This window comes from Camponotus vicinus, unplaced genomic scaffold, assembly GCF_025532165.1.
Source record: "Camponotus vicinus isolate PSW18456_S1 unplaced genomic scaffold, iyCamVici1.0 SCAF_1, whole genome shotgun sequence".
NCBI lineage: Eukaryota > Metazoa > Arthropoda > Insecta > Hymenoptera > Formicidae > Camponotus > Camponotus vicinus.
This window is the reverse complement of record NW_028141945.1, coordinates 12,556,936-12,574,106: the sequence shown is the minus strand read 5'-3', so window position 1 is coordinate 12,574,106 and position 17,171 is coordinate 12,556,936. Positions and strand designations below refer to the sequence as shown.

Below are 17,171 nucleotides of genomic sequence, written 5' to 3'. Positions count from 1 at the left end.
GACCCGTAAAGATTTCCGGGGCGGATGGACGCGCGTCGGGACGGCAACGTCACAATATATATTTCGATACGGCTCTCGCTATTTCTTTCTGGCGCGGCCGCTCGGCTCGCGACCCGTAAAGATTTCCGGGGCGGATGGACGCGCGTCGGGACGGCAACGTCACAATATATATTATATATATATATATATATATATATACGAGGCATATTCATAAAGTAAGGGCCGTTTGGTCATTAAAAAGAATAAACTCGTGAGAAAAGGTTTTTATTGACAGTTTTAGTTCACTACATATCTACTTCACTTTTCCACATAATCGCCATTCAGTTCTAAGCACTTTTCGTAACGCTGCACCAGTTTCTTTAACCCCTCTGCATAGAAATTCGCCGCCTGGGAATTGAACCAGTTGACAATGGCAGTCTTGAGTTCCTCGTCGTTTTCAAACCGTTGTCCACCAAGCCACCGTTTCAAATGCAAGAACGCGACGACGCGGGAAACTGTCGTCCGGCGTAATCCTCCTATATATATATATATATATATATATATATATATATATATATATATATTTGCTGAAGCAGCAAATTTAGTTCGCAAGCATCACGATAGAGAGTGCTGGAATTTTTTTATTAGACGAGAAGGGAAAATCGTGCATCAGAGAGAGATAATGCAATGATTTATACGTTCATGCGTATGTGCGTGTGTATGTATATGTGTGCGTACGTGCGTGTGTGTATGTATATGTTTGTGTAGATTTATATATATATATATATATATAAAGACACGTCCCTCCCACTTCTTGCATTCTAATAGTACAGAAATTATTCATAAAATATTTCCTATTACGAGAGAAGTGCAATTATATTTTATTTACCATACTTATATATTTTACTTGATGTACAGCTGAATTATATAGACATAATTAACAAATAAAGATTAAGAGAGTGATGGATGTTAAACCAAGTAATGAGTTTTTCGACTGTATGTCAAACAAGAATGAGAATTCTTTTTTAAACGATATTTTATTAAAATTTTATTACATGGGTTATAAAATGATATTAACTCAAAGATAGAAGTACTATTGATAACGATAGAAAAAGAACAAAAGTGAGGAATTAATCTATACTAAATATGATGGGAAATCCAATTAATGCAAAAAGGGAATGAGAAAGTATGAAGAAGGGTCTGATAAATTTAAAACTGTGTATACTTAATACGATAACATTTATTTGTTATCCTTATAAAAACATACATTGGCACAGTGTACAAATTTGAAAAAATACAATTTATGTGTTATTATTCCAATACAATATATTATCTTTCGAGATTGCTGCAACAATTTAATAGTGTGACATATATATAATGTCAAAACTTCACTGAAACTTAAATTAATTATTAAAAATTGGTCATATAATTATATATCTTATATAATGTATATATGTGTACATATATATATATATATATATAAATGGAATTTAGAGTCTTGGTGGCGCGTATCCCAGTGGCGTGTATCCCGGTGGCGCGTATCCCGATGGCGCGTATCCCGGTGGCGCGTATCCCGGTGGCGCGTATCCCGATGGCGCGTATCCCGATGGCGCGTATCCTGGTGCTGCGTATCCTGGTGCTGCGTATCCCGGCGCCACGGGGTAGGTCGGCGTTGAAGTCGGCATTACGTATACCGCCGGTGGTGTCGGCATCACATAAGGATGTGACGACGGCGGCATTATATAAGCCGGTGGCGTTGATGCCGGTCCGGTAGTGAAGTATGGACGGCCATGCCTCTTCCGCCGCTCCTTATTAACTGCCCGCCGCACTGCTTCGTTGATACGCTGAAACAAACATAACTTTATATATATTTTTCATGAACACACACTAGGCAGGAGTGATGTCCGTTGGCGGCGCGGTTATAGATATGCATGTGTGAGTATAATAACTTAAAGTTATAATATATATACGAAATATGCATTACGTATGTGTAACGAAGAAATTATACAGCAAAAGAGAAAATTGTAGGAAATATTTCGATATTGTAACATTATTATAACAATATATTAGTATATATCATTATAATAATGCTATAATATCGAAATATCTCCTGTAATTTTCTCTTTCGCTGTGATTTCTTCCTTACACGTACATAATGCATGATTCGTATAACTTTAAATTATTATACTCACACATGCATATCTATAACCGCGTCTACGGACGTTTTTCTGTCTCTGTGTATAGAAGCATGTGCACAAAAAAAATTTAGGATTTACCTTATTAAATCGGTCGCTCTCACGTAATATATGGGGTGAGGCAGTGTGCGATACTTGTTCCTGGCTCTCAGAAGGTGCCGGTCCTTCTTACATCGTCTTAGACATCATCACTCCAGTAATCTGGGGTGATGATGTCTGAGACGATGCATTATTTTGCGTCTGGGAACGCGAGGCACCTTCACTTCGTGCTGAAAAAGAAATGTAAAAATTATAAAGATTGTAATGATTAAATTTAAATAAAATAATAAACTGGCAATGAGAGTAGTGTTATATGTAAATATATATATATATATATATATATATATATATTTACATATAACACTACTCTCATTGCCAGTTTATTATTTTATTTAAATTTAATCATTACAATCTTTATAATTTTTACATTTCTTTTTCAGCACGAAGTGAAGGTGCCTCGCGTTCCCAGACGCAAAATAATGCATATATATATATATATTTACATATAACACTACTCTCATATATATATATATATATATATATATATATATATATATATATACAGGGTGACCCATTTTAACTTAGGCAGCCAAATAACTCGAAAAATAAGCAAGATAGAGAAAAATGTTTTAGACAAAAGTTGTATGGTTTCGAGGGGGCCATAAGATGGTATCATTGGTTTGACCTTGAAGAGTCATTTGAAGGTCACGTGAAGGTCACTTCAATTTTTTTAAATAGAATACCCTATATATTTTTGTACATTCTTGTAGCTTATTTCGAGAGCTTTCCAAAACACTATAATTAAGTACCTTTCCGTTAAGTACTTTTTGAGTTATGATGCTTGAAATAATTTCTTAATTTTACATAAACCGTAAAATATCTTGTAAAATATTCATTTTTCGATTATCTTACCTTAATACTTTTATGTACAAAATAATGAGAGGAATCAATTGGTGTAAAGAAAACACATAGTTGTTTTTAAGAAAAAATATGGAATTGTTAATTGCAAATTACATATTTTTTCTTCGAAACAAGGGTCTGCGCGGTGCGGCGATAGCGGTGTAAGCAATGGCAGCGGCGCGCCGCGCTGACCGTCCTCTTGCCGCGTGCCGACAAAATGTCTGGCCCATGCTATAGCACGAGCGGCCGAACGTTTCTCTCTCTCTCTCTCTCATACACACACACACATTCGTCCGATTTTATTCAATATTTCTGTTATTATTGCGACAATCGCGCAAAATGATATGGGACTGTTGTTCAATTTACTGCGCTCTACAAGCGCTTATTTATAATGCGCTGCGACATTCTGTATATACAATAAAAAGGATATTTGCGTATAACTTTTTTAACAAATTACAAATTATGCACGACTCGTTTACTAATCGATATAATCAAAAGCTAATAATATTAAATGTATTGTGCAAGTTATTTGAAGTAATATTGTATATTTGTAAAATTTACTAATAATATTTCTAAATATATTCACAATATGATTTTATTATACATATCAATATTTTGACAATATATATATTTTTTTACATTTTTCATATATTTTTACATATTTTATATATTTTCATATATATATATATATATATATATATATATAATTATATTTTTATTATATATATAAAGACATAACTAATGAGAGCAATAGTAGAATTGTGCAATATGTATGCAATAAAGACAGATCTATGCTCTAAAATCGTTGCTTGTACGAGACGATAGAGCAGTGAAAATGCAACATATTTTTTTCCAATAAACACAATTAAACACAATGTAAAGAAAAGCTTTCACATTGCTCTTTCTAAAATATGCATGTCTTTTTATTCTAGACAATACTGTCGGTAACATAACTATAAGTGTTGGTAATGTACCGACACTTTTAGTTATGTTAAAATGAGGGCGCCTACCCGTCGGAGTTCGGCTGCGACTCCGGCATCCTCTTAAGATCATATTGTGACGGAATCAGAATTAATTCTATGCGCATCGAAAACATCAAATCTAAATATCCTGTTATTTGTGGTAGCTTCTTCATAGTCCTTTTGTTCGTGTCCGAACATGGTGATCTCTCTCTTTCATATACCTGTGTTGCGCACCAGATTATCACACGTATGGGACCTACAGTTTAATGCCGATTCCGAACGGCTGAAAAATAGAGAGATTCTCTTGGCAAGATTTCTCGGTGGTTTGCCAGTGCCTACCGAGAGGGGAGCGAGCGTATACAATTTTTCGGTTCTATCGGGAATCGAACCCGGGACCTGGCTTTGTAGACTAGTGCGCTATCTACTGTGCCACGCTTCGCTCTCTTATGGTAGCTTGTAATCACATTATTATTTGCATACATAACAATATTATTAGAGATATAAATAATGCAATAACGAATAAATTAATTCGTATATCTTGATTCACATTTATCGAATCAAACCACGTATCTTTTTATTATTGCCGAATATTTCGTGTAATCAAATGCAATTAAATATTATGTGAACTAAATAGCTATAGGAATAAGTATAAACACTTGATGAGATTGCATGAAACCTTTCAATGTAAAAAAAGATTGCTCTTATTGATACATGATAAATTTTACTGAAAGAATTGAATATGCAAGATCCGAAGAAACATCATATGTAAAATTTTTAACTTTTAGGAATATTACTGTTTGTGAATGTATTGTAGCAACTTTAAATATAATTTTAACTTCACAATATTTGTGATCAGATTAATGGAATAAATACACGGTGTTAATTATCTATAGTTATCTAAAAATTAGAATTTTATTCAAATTTGCATGAATAGGAGTAAGCAGGAGTCAATTCATCAAGATCATCGATATCTAAATTAATTTCTAAATATCGTCTTTAAACTACATACAGAATTGTTTTCTCCTATAGTAACTCTGTCGGATGGATCAAATAAAAAGTATCTTTTTAAAATAACCATCGATAAGATATGGTCCCTAACCGCTAAACATATCTGTGCTTCCTAAAGTAGATTAATCGGACGAATAAATTAGCATATCTGTTAAAATAAATTATTTAAATAAAAATTAAAAAAAAAAGATTTATTTAAAATTTGGAAGTTTAAATTCAAATTTAATCTCTAAATTAATGTTTTATATAAAACTAAAATATATAGTACTAAATTTTTAGATTTTAATAAATATATATACCGAATTAAATGCGTAATTTTTATTTGGAACTCATCCGCATGTATCCGACGACGAATATTTTTGTCGGATATCATATTGAACAAATATGTTACATCGATGGTTCATCATCTGGTAACAATTGATAACTGATAAATTTTGTTTAAGCAGTGTTATCTCGAGCTATTGATGTTGCAATGTTGAATAAAATTTGGGTTTGAATCAAGTTTAGGATGGGCCAAAGAGATAAGCGGAATCAGGATTTATCTTAAAGTCAGATTATCGGAGTCAGGTGTTTTTTCAATGTTTCTATCCGATGCTCTTCGAAGATATTTAAATATCTACAACGTTTTATTAAAATCTGTTTGACCTTATTCTGTTTGAACAAGCTAAATTTAGCTAGATACACAATGTGTTTTTAAGATTTTCTTCTTAGTCCAACGTCGCTAGCGACATGTGGTGATCGCTCTTTTTCATATACCTGTGTTGCGCACCAGATTATCACACGTATATGGGACCTACAGTTTAATGCCAATTCCGAACGGCTACATTAGAGCGATTTTCTTGGCAAGATTTCCTCGGTGGTTTGCCATTGAGAGTGGCATTGCCTTCCGAGAGAGGAGCAAGCAATTTTTTGATTCTATTGAGAATCGAACCCAGGGCCATTGACTTTGTAGATTAGTGCGCTGTCTTACTGTGCCACGCTTCGCTCATTATTTTTAATATATCTTCTTTTATTTAAATTTCAATAGGCACTTCTGAATTTTGCTAATATATTGCGCGTATGTTCTTGCCAAAGAATATGATACGATTAACATGCTGATAATGTATATGCTAATAAATTTTTAATTTATTTCGTATTATTTTGCCAACAATGACATTCCATTAAGATTTAAATTTCGTATACGATGATGTTTCTCTAAATTTGTGTATTTATTTCTTCTCTTTAAAAAAATAATATTTTTCTCGCGATTTATCATGAAGATCTTATGTGATATAGGTGAATTTTATTCTCGGTTGCTGTCATATCAGGTAGTTATCTCATCTCCATTCTATCCATTTGCAAATCTAACTGAGATACATGGCAAAAACTGTCGAAACCGAACTGGAATAGAACGATATTTGCTCGCCTTTACGTGCCGTCATCTTGTCATTCGCGCGGTGAGAGCAAATAGGTCAATAGTATTGCGTATTGCATTAATTTTTGAAACGCAATCACGAAACATATAGTACGTCAAACAAGACTTCAAGAGTATACAAGGGATTAATGAGTATCAATGAATTTATTTAATTCGATTGCATGATTATATCGAGGCGACGGTTGTTTGTTATATGTATTGGAGTAGATCAGGTAGGAAGTAGGTAGCGATGGGAATCTATATAAATCATTGTCTCATGTATATGTATATATATAATGAGACAATGATTTATATAAATTTCTATCTCTTGTTATTTGTTATGTATTAAAATCAAAATATTTTAATCATTTTCAATCGCGTTGCACAATACCGCGATCGTAAAAGACTGTTGTTTTCGCGCGCATACGAAGTTAGTTTCCTAGAGATACGAAGTTAGTTTTCTAGAGATATTGCAAGCGAATGTATCAATCTTTACGCGCTTTTCCCTCGTTATTTTTCTGTTACGATCGAATGCACGTCACATGTCATTGTTAAAGTAGCGTGCAAAGTGCCTTCGATCATTAATTGTATTTGGGTATGATTAGTATGTGCGTAATCGTAATTACACTGCAAATCTTAATATGTTATATTTACACGTATAAATGTGTAAATTAGCTGAAGCTCTTTTTATACGTTTCCTGCTGCATAACTTATATACACTTGATATATTTTAATTTAATACATTAAAACGTGTTAATTAATCATATTTAAATGCATTAATTTAATATATTTAAAATGTATAGGTTTCAAATTAATGGTACATTACAATAAAATGCTTGTTTGAAATTTATAAAAATATATTTATATTTTTTACAAAGAAATACACATTATATATTTTTCCTTATTCTAAATAACCTTATCAGTTTATATCTAACTTTTAAATTAAATAATGAATTAAAATTAAATGATTATTATTAGAGAGAAATAGAAAAATTAAAGTTAGAAAAATAAAATAACAAAATATTAAAAAAAAATAAAATGTCCATAAGATAAATTTTTTTAATAAAGGACTATATAAAATTAAAAATTTTATTTATATGTATTGACATGCATATTAGAACATGAATGTTAAATAGATGATGATTTATCTCACATCTTTAATATATAAAGAACAGATCATTTTCGTTTATTCGCCGGACATGTCCGACTTATAAGTTTGATTTAATATCTGAAATTCCTCCATTGAGATTATATCAGAAATTAAATCGAAGTACTTTAAATCGAAGATACTTTTAATTTTATTTGTCGTCTTTTGCAAGCTTTATATAATCTCATGACAAACTTAAGTACGAGCGCACCGTAGCAATAAAATTAAAAAACCGAAACTCTAAGAACGCATAATTGCTAGCGTGATATTAAAAGAAAAAATATTTTAATTAAAAGTGGTTTCCAAAGATAAGAATCAAAGAATCAATAATGACAAGGCAAACAACCACAAGCGTTGATGATCGACGCAAATCTCAAAAAATATAATAATTTAATGGTGTATTAAATTTCAAACATAATAATGTTTAAGCGAAAGAAGGAATACATAGTCGCAAGAAACAATACAAGTAGTTAGCACTAGGAGAGTTCTAACGCAGGGATCTCAGGGGGGTGAGAGGCGAGGGGATCTCAGCGGCGCGGGGGAATGACGTCACGCAGGATGGAGGGGGATGACGTCACACGGGTTCTAACTCAGGTCCTATCAGGGATGACGTCACGTGGGACGGAGGGAATTTCGGAGGCGCGGGGGCTGCGGGGCGGGGGACGCACGTATAAACAAAAATGGCGGTATTCCTATGAAGAAGATTTTGGGTCTCTCTCTATTCCTCCCTCTCTCGCTCTCTCTCTTTATCCCTTTATATTTCTATCCCTCTCTCTCTCTCTCTCCCTCTCTATCCCTCTATCCCTCTATCTATCTCTTTATCCCTTTTATCTCTCTTTCTCTCTGTATTATCGCAAGTATACAATATTAGTCATAAACTTATATTTTGAGATATTTCAGGGGTCCGACGTTTTCGAGCAATCTGTGAATCATAGCGAGATAACAACACATTTTTGAGATATTATACAATATTACCAGTTAACAAACAATATAAATAGAAGTATTCTTTGAAGGATTGGGTGGATGGAAATGCGTGCGAAGAAATTACGTCATGATTTTGTTACAATTAAAAAAATATATATAATTTATTTAAATGTGTGTGTTTAATAAAAAGTATACAATATAAAAAATAACAATAATAATATATAAAATAGACCGTCGGGCTATGTTGGGGAAGCCGTTTCTGAAAACAGAAGAAAACATACGCATTTCATTAGTTTAAATTATTTTAATAATTTATTTTAAAATACTTTTGATATATAATAAATTAAGATACTTACAATGTTATCCATCATCTATTTTAATTTGTGCAAATAGGGCACATGTTGCAGACCAATATTTGATTCAAAGATTTGTTACATTCTTTGCAAGACATATTTTCCAAATGTTCATAATATGTGCATCTATGTTCCCGAACAAAACCAGCTTCTAAGAACAGGAATGATAATCTATAGAAGCACTCGGTACAATATTTGGACTCATCTTTCACATAGTAGTAAGATATACAACATATCTTCGTGTGATCCAATGCCATTATTTCAGTCAAGTCTAAATTTCGATGTTTAGTGTGTATTAGTTCATCACTACTATCACTCTCATAATCACTGTCTGCTATGGGTTCTATTTCTATTTCCTCGTCTGATTCATAGAGATTATCATCTTCCATCTCTCTCCTCTCTCTCTCCTCTCTCTCTCTATCTCCATCCTCTCCGCCACAACTGGATCCATCCAATCGTAATCATCATCCGTATCGTCGTCGATGATAATTATGTTTTCTTCAGCCATTGCACAAAACCACCGAAACACAGAAGAGCAACGAAAGAAATGATACTCTAGTGCAGCAGACTACCGAAACACAGAAGAGCAACGAAAGAAATGATACTCTAGTGCAGCAGACCACCGAAACATAGAAGAGCAACGAAAGAAATGATACTCTAGTGCAGCAGAGTCCTCTTCATTATATTTTTTTAACATACACAATATAAATAGAAGTATTCTTTGAAGAATTGGGCGGATGGAAGTACGTAGATAACAACACATTTTTGAAATATTTCGGGGTCCGACGTTTTCGAGCAATCTATGAATCATAGCGAGATAACAACACATTTTCAACCCTAGGTTCAGTTACAAAAGAATTTTTCTTTCGTGCCTCCAACAATCTCTGAATATCCCTCTCTCTTTCTCTCTTTATCCCTTTTATCTCTCTCTGTCATCTCTGTATTATCGCAAGTATACAATATTATCAGTTAACAAACAATATAAATAGAAATATTCTTTGAAGGATTGGGTGGATGGAAATGCGTGCGAAGAAATTACGTCATGATTTTGACTTAAAACTCTTTATTTATGTTTTATATATTTTTCTTACGTACTATGGACTAAAAACTAAAGCTGCCAGTTCGCAATCGACGAGTTGATGCTTGTTGAAAGCAGCACTCGCGCGTATTACATTTGATATTTCTTTCGGATTTATTACAGTGGACGCGATATTGGAGAATTGCGTAAACTTGACATCAACTGTTTGGATAATTTTATCCAATCGATCAAAAGTTACATCTATGCAGTGATCGAGATCGAACATACGATGTAACGTCGATTCGACCATCATCAAGCATACGTTTGAAGATTCGAGACTTATGAGTTTGACGTCGTTAATCGTACGAACTCTCACTGTTAGCGGTCCAACGCTTATGAAATTGAAGTCATCTTTAGAGTCGTTCCGAAGGAAATTTTGAATATTACGACGTTGCTCGTAGAGTCTCTTCCACGTTTCGAGAGATAATATCAGTTCCTTTCCTCGATGATCTCCTATGGCAATCTCCACGTAACTCGGTGGACCCACGTTGATACCAATTTCGAGGAATTTGAATCCCGTAGCTGTCAATGCGTATCGTCTACCTAGTATACGAACCGCACGACGTTCCAACGAAATGCTACAGAAAAATTAAAATTAAATAATAGTAATACAATTTGTAAAAATATAAAAATAGAAAGAAGTTAAACGAAAAACTTACTCGTCACGTTTGTTCTCAAACGATGGAGTTTTATCATGATTTGATACGTTATTCACGCTTCTTCCGACGCCGCTGCCGCTGCCACTTCTTTCGACGTAGTACATTTCTCTGGGAGTTATGGAAAGTGAACCACGAGAGCGGTGTTAACGCGACACTGATCGTATAAGAAATAACCGAGTATACGTGACGCTCATCTTCCAAAAGTATAATGTGGTGGGGGGGGGGATCAATGCTTCTAACGTTTTGAGTTTTAGGAGAAGGGGAGATAACGCTCAGACAAAAAATTCTTAGAAACGCATGGAAAGGTTTAGGGAGGGAAAATAAGAAATAAAACATATTAATGTTTACATATTTTATTTTCTTGCAATTCTTTCTGGCGTTGCGACCACCAGTTAAATATTTTAAATACATTTTGTAATGCACAATTCTTAACATGTTTTCCACATCGCATACTATTGGTAATATCTAATTTATTTAGAGAATCAATATCTTCATAGTCAGCATCCAAAGTTTCAATAATATAGCCGTTTCCCACATCGCCTAGTATATCGGTCAACCATTTTCGCTTTTCAAGTCCTTTAACGTACACGACAGACGATTCTTCTTCTTCTTCTTCGTGTATCGTACCAACGATAGCTGTTGTAATTACACGCTGAGCCAAGCCATACGGAACGTTTCCGTCTTCCCATTGTAATCCGTGATGATTTCTAATCACCCATGAGACTTGACATCGCTCAGATTTTGTTAGCACGCTCCACGGTACAGGACTTGCGAAAAAATAATGCGAGAGAACATATCCCTTCCTCAGAACCGCAGCTTCCTTCACGACAAAATTTCTCCCGACAATAAATCCTTGCAGATCCACAAACGTTGGTATAGACATGACGAGATCTCTCTCTCTCTCTCTTTCTCTCTTCGATACGTCAGTCGAGAGGAATGGCAAACTCTAAAATCATCTCGCAGCACTTTGATTTATATCCTCCTCCTCCTCCTCCCCTCTCTTGTGTCGATGTTATCGCTTAGGTGATTTTGCGTACAACGTTGGTCAACGGATTGTACTGGATCACACGATCGTGTATGATGAGACAGTACGCAGTGGTATTCGCCGGCACGTTCTCCTTACATTCGAATTCCAATCTCACATCCACCGTTGCGCTCTTGACCGATTCGTTTTGTCGAGAACAATCGATAATCACGAACGGACCGAGTTGTTGAAACGTATAGACGGAGAGACTCGGCTCGAGATACTCGTATCCGTAATAGTTCTTGCAGAAGCGCGCGTACGTGTCGTACAGAATGGACCATCTGCTTTTATCGAAATCCAGGTTCATATCGTCGTACGGATAACATTCCGAGTTCAGATAGAGTTTCACATTGATCAATTTGCAGTCGTCGAATTGAGATACATTCTTAGACAAGGCATTCTTCCGGCCTGTTTGCAGGGCGAAGACAACGTAGCGTGGTTTCTCCAGCTGAGTCGCGGTCTTAATGGCCCACGAATGCTTGGTTGTAAGCTGCAATAGCGGATACTCGTACAGATCCCACGAGCGAAAACCCATGCTGAGATATCGTCCGCTTTCCAGAGCACGCAGCATCGACAGTTTTTCGATCTCGCTCAACAGCACGTGAGGCATTCGCCATTGTATCTTGAATATGGTCATCACAGGCTCCAGCGTTGAACTTCCAACCAGACAATTATTATCGTTGCGCGATCGTATTAAGATCAATTCGTGACGAGCGTTAATCACCACTCGTTTATAATCCTCGCAAAATCCCAATAACATGTGGAGCGATACGCAAAAATTGAAATGTCCATGCGAATAGGTCGGCGGATCCCAGCCGGCGTTTTTCATAATCACAATTCTATCGGATGATACCGTTACATAGTTTTTGAGCGTAGTAGTTATTCCTACGTTTCTATTGCGATCAATTTCAACGCCATCGAGTTCGTATCGAATCTCATCGAACATGAATGCGACGCAATTATGTCCCAGTACCACATCACTTTCTCCTTCAACTGTTGCTGTTTTTTTCCCCGTTAGTTGTCCCTCGATGTATAGGAAACTCTCGTACGGCAGCGTATACAGATCCTGTTGTTGTATGGGTATTCTTATCTCGTCACTGTGTCCGAACGTTGTATTGGCGAACGGGTTATACGTGTGAGTCTCGATCTTGACGATACGATTGTCAAAGATCGGTTCATCACCAATGTTGAGAATGTCGGTCATCGTTCAGCTGTTTCGCACCGCAAATCCCAAAGATTGTAAAAACGCAACGTTCGATGCGCTGAGTTTCTTTTTCTTGGATGATTTGATATTAGCGAACGTCGACATTGTTGTTGTTGTTGTTGTTGGTGGTGGTGGTGTTGCTGGTATCGTAAAGATTGCGTTATCTCTCACGTCTTTCGATCCGTTCAATACGAGCATCTCATACGTCGCATACGTACATGCAATCTTACGGTGATCTCTTCTCCTTGAAAATCGAGCAATCGTCCGTTCTGGTCGACAACGCGTAACGTTAAATCCGTAATGCTCCGCGCGATGATCGGCAGGTAAATGATCTGTGCAGGCGTTTCCGATATCTTATATCCCGGTGGTACCCTCGGTGAAAATTCATGTATCGTATGAACGAGTATGCCGTTGTTGTACGCACCCGCGGTCACGTTACACTCTATACGGATAATATTCACGTTGAGAATGTTAATCGGCATGTTTGATTCGTACCATTTTCGCGGCTCGAGAATACGATTCGAGAATCCTAGCAGCGATCCAATGTTGACGGGTTTGGTAAAGTTTATTCTGTAGGCACATTTGATCTCGCTCCTCATTGTATTGTAATTAGCGTGGAGCACTATCGGATATTCATCATCATCTTCATAGTCATCGCCGTCAATGTGTTTCTCATCGCGATGTTTCCGTGAAATTGCATGTTTCAAAAATTCATGTATATTTTGCAACTCATACGATCCCTCGGGAATCGTAATTTCTTCGTCGTCTTTGCCAAAGTAAAATTTATTATTCGAGGAATTCACATTCGGTATCGTGTGATAAGTCTCAAAATCCGTTAGACCGAGCTCGTATTCGCCGTCGCTCAAATCTACGGTGGGAAAGAAGTTTGCCGTGAGAACGCTACTCTTCCCAGTCAACGTGAATGTCATAGACATGTCGACGAAACTGTTTAACGAATACTGAGTTAAATAGCGCAATATCTGTCTTTAAATTCACATGCATCGACCGTTCGAAGAAACTGAAAGCACAATTGTCCGCAGATGCTCTGATCGTAAGTTTGAACAGGTGTGTAATTGTACTGTATCTTCGTTACGTTTCGTCCGAGATATCGCTCCAATTCATTCGGCGGTCGAAGATTGCCGAAACTGTCGAAATATATAGCGCGATTCCCCCTCTTTGCATACGCTACCCAATGAGTACCTGGTCCTTCGACGCTATCCAAATTTACGATGCCGCTCTCGTTTCGATATATACCACCGATCGGTAAAGAGTCGCGCATGAAAACACCTCTAAAATATGGAATGCGCATACGTTTTGCCAGTTGTAGCAATTGTACGTTGGTAGTTGCGCCCTGCGGCATTTTTAGCGTCTCTTTGACGTTTTTTTTTTCTCCTTGTTGAGGCTCCTCGTCCGTATTTGTAAGGAGCGAGATATAATCCGTGACCTTCCATGGCGCGATTGTGACGTAGCATCTCTTGCAACTGACGTTGCGCGGCTTTTCCGTCGTTCACCACTTTCGCTACACCAGCCGCTCCACCGATCAGGGATTCGAGCGCACCCAACATTGGTAGAATCGGCAATACACCGCCGCATTTCGCTACCGGAAGTATCCGTTTCTTCACCGTTTTTTTCTTCGTCTTCGTCTTCAGACCCATACCGAGCTTCGTCTTGGCTTTCATCGCTGCCCAGACAGTTGTGGCGGCGGCTCTCTCACCGAGAGTCGAATCTTTCGCAACGATGCGATTCCGCGCTTTCTCAGCGAATATCCTATCCGCCGCGTGTCTCTCGGTGAGATCGTTGCTCCGAGAGTATGCTATATCGTGTTCGCGACACGCCGCGTCCAATGGGTTGACACCTCGATCGCCTCTGACTAATCGCTTTTGCAACCGCGTGCCTGGTCCGCAAAACTGATAGCCGGGAATATGGAATTCGATCGGAAGTGCGTTTATCGCGTGATTTAATAGGCCTCTACATATTTTCGTTGACATTCGCCGCAATTCTTTATCAACGGCGCCGGACCGTCGATGTGCGTTTCCTGACACGGCTGATTGTAGTGTTCGTAACAGCGACGATACGTCTGAACCTCCGGATCCGCTTTTATGTGTTCCGGAAGTTTGTCCCACACGTAGTGGACGTAATCATCGCACGTTCTCAATAGAACTGCTTTCGACACAAATTGTAGCTGTTCGACGCTCAAATCGCGAATATCGGAAGGATTTGTTAGCAGGATGAACATTTTTTCTCTACTGAGCGACTCGTGATTTCGCGCACCTATAAATAGGCAGGCGTTCGATCCAATCAGCAGTGTTGAAAAAATGAGATTCGTACGACAACCTTTGACAAATTGCGACGACAGATTACGATCAATGGAGGACAACGCGGAGATGCGCAGGCATGGTACGATGCTACCGACTACTATACGCGCGATCGTTTGCGGCCCCTCGAATTGTGGTAAAACCAACGTTCTGATAAGTCTACTGGAAAGTCCGCATGGTGTACGTTTCGAGAACGTGTACGTGTACTCGAAGTCGCTGCAACAGCCGAAATATCGATATCTGGAGAATTTGTTGACGCCGATTGACGAAATCGGTTATTTTACGTTCTCCAATAACAGTGACGTCATTCCACCGAGCGAGGCACGTCCAAACTCGATTTTCGTCTTCGATGACGTGGCGTGCGACAAGCAAAATACGATAAGAGAGTACTTCTCAATGGGTCGTCACTCGAACGTCGACTGCTTCTATCTCTGTCAGACGTACGCGAGAATACCAAAACATCTTATACGCGACAACGCGAACCTGCTGATCTTGTTTAAACAGGACGGTACCAACTTGAAACACGTGTACAACGATCACGTGAATACCGACATGTCGTACGGGGATTTCAGTGAATTGTGTCGTACTTGTTGGCAACAAAAGTATGGATTCCTAGTGATAGATAAGGACAGCTCATTTACGAACGGGCGATACAGAAAAGGATTTAACATGTTCGCGATACCGCAAAACGATTAGTCGCTGCCGACACACTCTGTCGACATGGCTGAAAACGATAATATTCGCGAGCGTGAAAAGATTGCGAGGGAGATTGAGAAAACGAGCGAATCGATCCGCAAGAAAGATCGCGCTTTGAAGACCGGTAAGATCGACGACGATATCGCAGTCAAGACCCATTTTAGGCCTATTATCGAGCCACTACAAAAAATCGTCGACAACTCTAGCTTAATCGCGGTGAAAAACGAGCTGGAGAGTAACGCTGACGCTATAATTAAAACGTTACCCATCAAGCGGTACAAGGAGGAAGAGAAAGAGGAGGAGGAGGAGGATACGACACCGAAAAAGAGACAACGATTGAAGGCGAATCGTTTATCGACACCGCATACATCGGATGAACCGCTGATAACCTCCACACCGCCCGCGACAACGAGAATCGTACAACCCACGATACCCGAATCACTCGCAATCGAAAATGTTTTCGAAACCACGGGCAACCCGCTCGAATCACCATCTGTTCGAAACATGTTACAAACGTTGGAAGGTCAAAAAATGTTACGAGAGCACTTCGGGCCACTGGCACAAAAGTACATGGGCGCTCTCCTTAGTGGCGATCAAAAAAACCAGATCGATCACGTGTACGGTGTCTATTTCGACGAGAATGAAATGTGGCTCGGTAACAAACGATTCGACATCGGCGCAGATGACTCTATAATCATAGACAAAGTGAGGTACATTGGTACACCTGGATTATACGAGTTGATCTTCAAGAGAATTCCCGATGATGACATATACACTGAGGACGATATGCAAAAATATAAGAGCATATTAATGGCGACGAGTGCGCATAAACGTCAATATGATGCGCAAGGTCAATTAAAGAGCAACAGGGGATACAAGTATAAACACATAATTGCACCGTTGATGTCGATCGAATCGAAAAAGAAAAAATGCGGTACGGGAGTATTCATGCCTCGCGCGATGACGCTAACCGACAATAAGATCGATTACATGCACTTGGACGATCCCAACGAGCTAGTGGATCGTCTACGATTGCTCGACGCTTCGCGCCGAGCTGGCCACAACGCTCACGACAACGAGATCCTGTCGATCATCGATGAACTTCGCGAAGTTGGTCTTATTATAAATTAAACGGTGTCTCGACAAAACTGATCAGTCGATCGACGTCACTCGCATCGAGGAAAAAAATGCCCATCAACAAATTTGGATTATTCGAACGGAGAAATGAAGCAATTAGAACAAGCGATCATTGGGGTAAATCGGTGACAAGTTACTTGCGTCAAAACACTCTGTGT

The 17,171-nt window shown here is 37.9% G+C and overlaps 2 protein-coding genes and 1 long non-coding RNA gene across 3 annotated transcripts; all 3 read right to left on the bottom strand.

The window, feature by feature from the left end:
• Window positions 1-1,199: 1,199 nt before the first annotated feature.
• On the bottom strand, window positions 1,200-2,393 carry LOC145973203 (uncharacterized). Its single transcript, XR_014439388.1, has 2 exons — window positions 2,256-2,393; window positions 1,200-1,823 (listed from the first exon to the last, which is right to left on the bottom strand). It is a non-coding gene; the product is annotated as an uncharacterized LOC145973203 (long non-coding RNA).
• Window positions 2,394-9,978: 7,585 nt separating this feature from the next.
• LOC145972174 (uncharacterized) lies at window positions 9,979-10,765 on the bottom strand. Its single transcript, XM_083100534.1, has 2 exons — window positions 10,638-10,765; window positions 9,979-10,556 (listed from the first exon to the last, which is right to left on the bottom strand). The coding sequence occupies exons 1-2, from the start codon at window positions 10,739-10,741 to the stop codon at window positions 9,995-9,997; spliced, it is 666 nt and encodes a 221-aa protein (XP_082956660.1). The 5' UTR covers window positions 10,742-10,765; the 3' UTR covers window positions 9,979-9,994.
• Window positions 10,766-14,154: 3,389 nt separating this feature from the next.
• LOC145977665 (uncharacterized) lies at window positions 14,155-15,101 on the bottom strand. Its single transcript, XM_083109763.1, has 2 exons — window positions 14,941-15,101; window positions 14,155-14,833 (listed from the first exon to the last, which is right to left on the bottom strand). The coding sequence occupies exons 1-2, from the start codon at window positions 15,099-15,101 to the stop codon at window positions 14,155-14,157; spliced, it is 840 nt and encodes a 279-aa protein (XP_082965889.1).
• Between the last annotated feature and the right edge of the window lie 2,070 nt (window positions 15,102-17,171).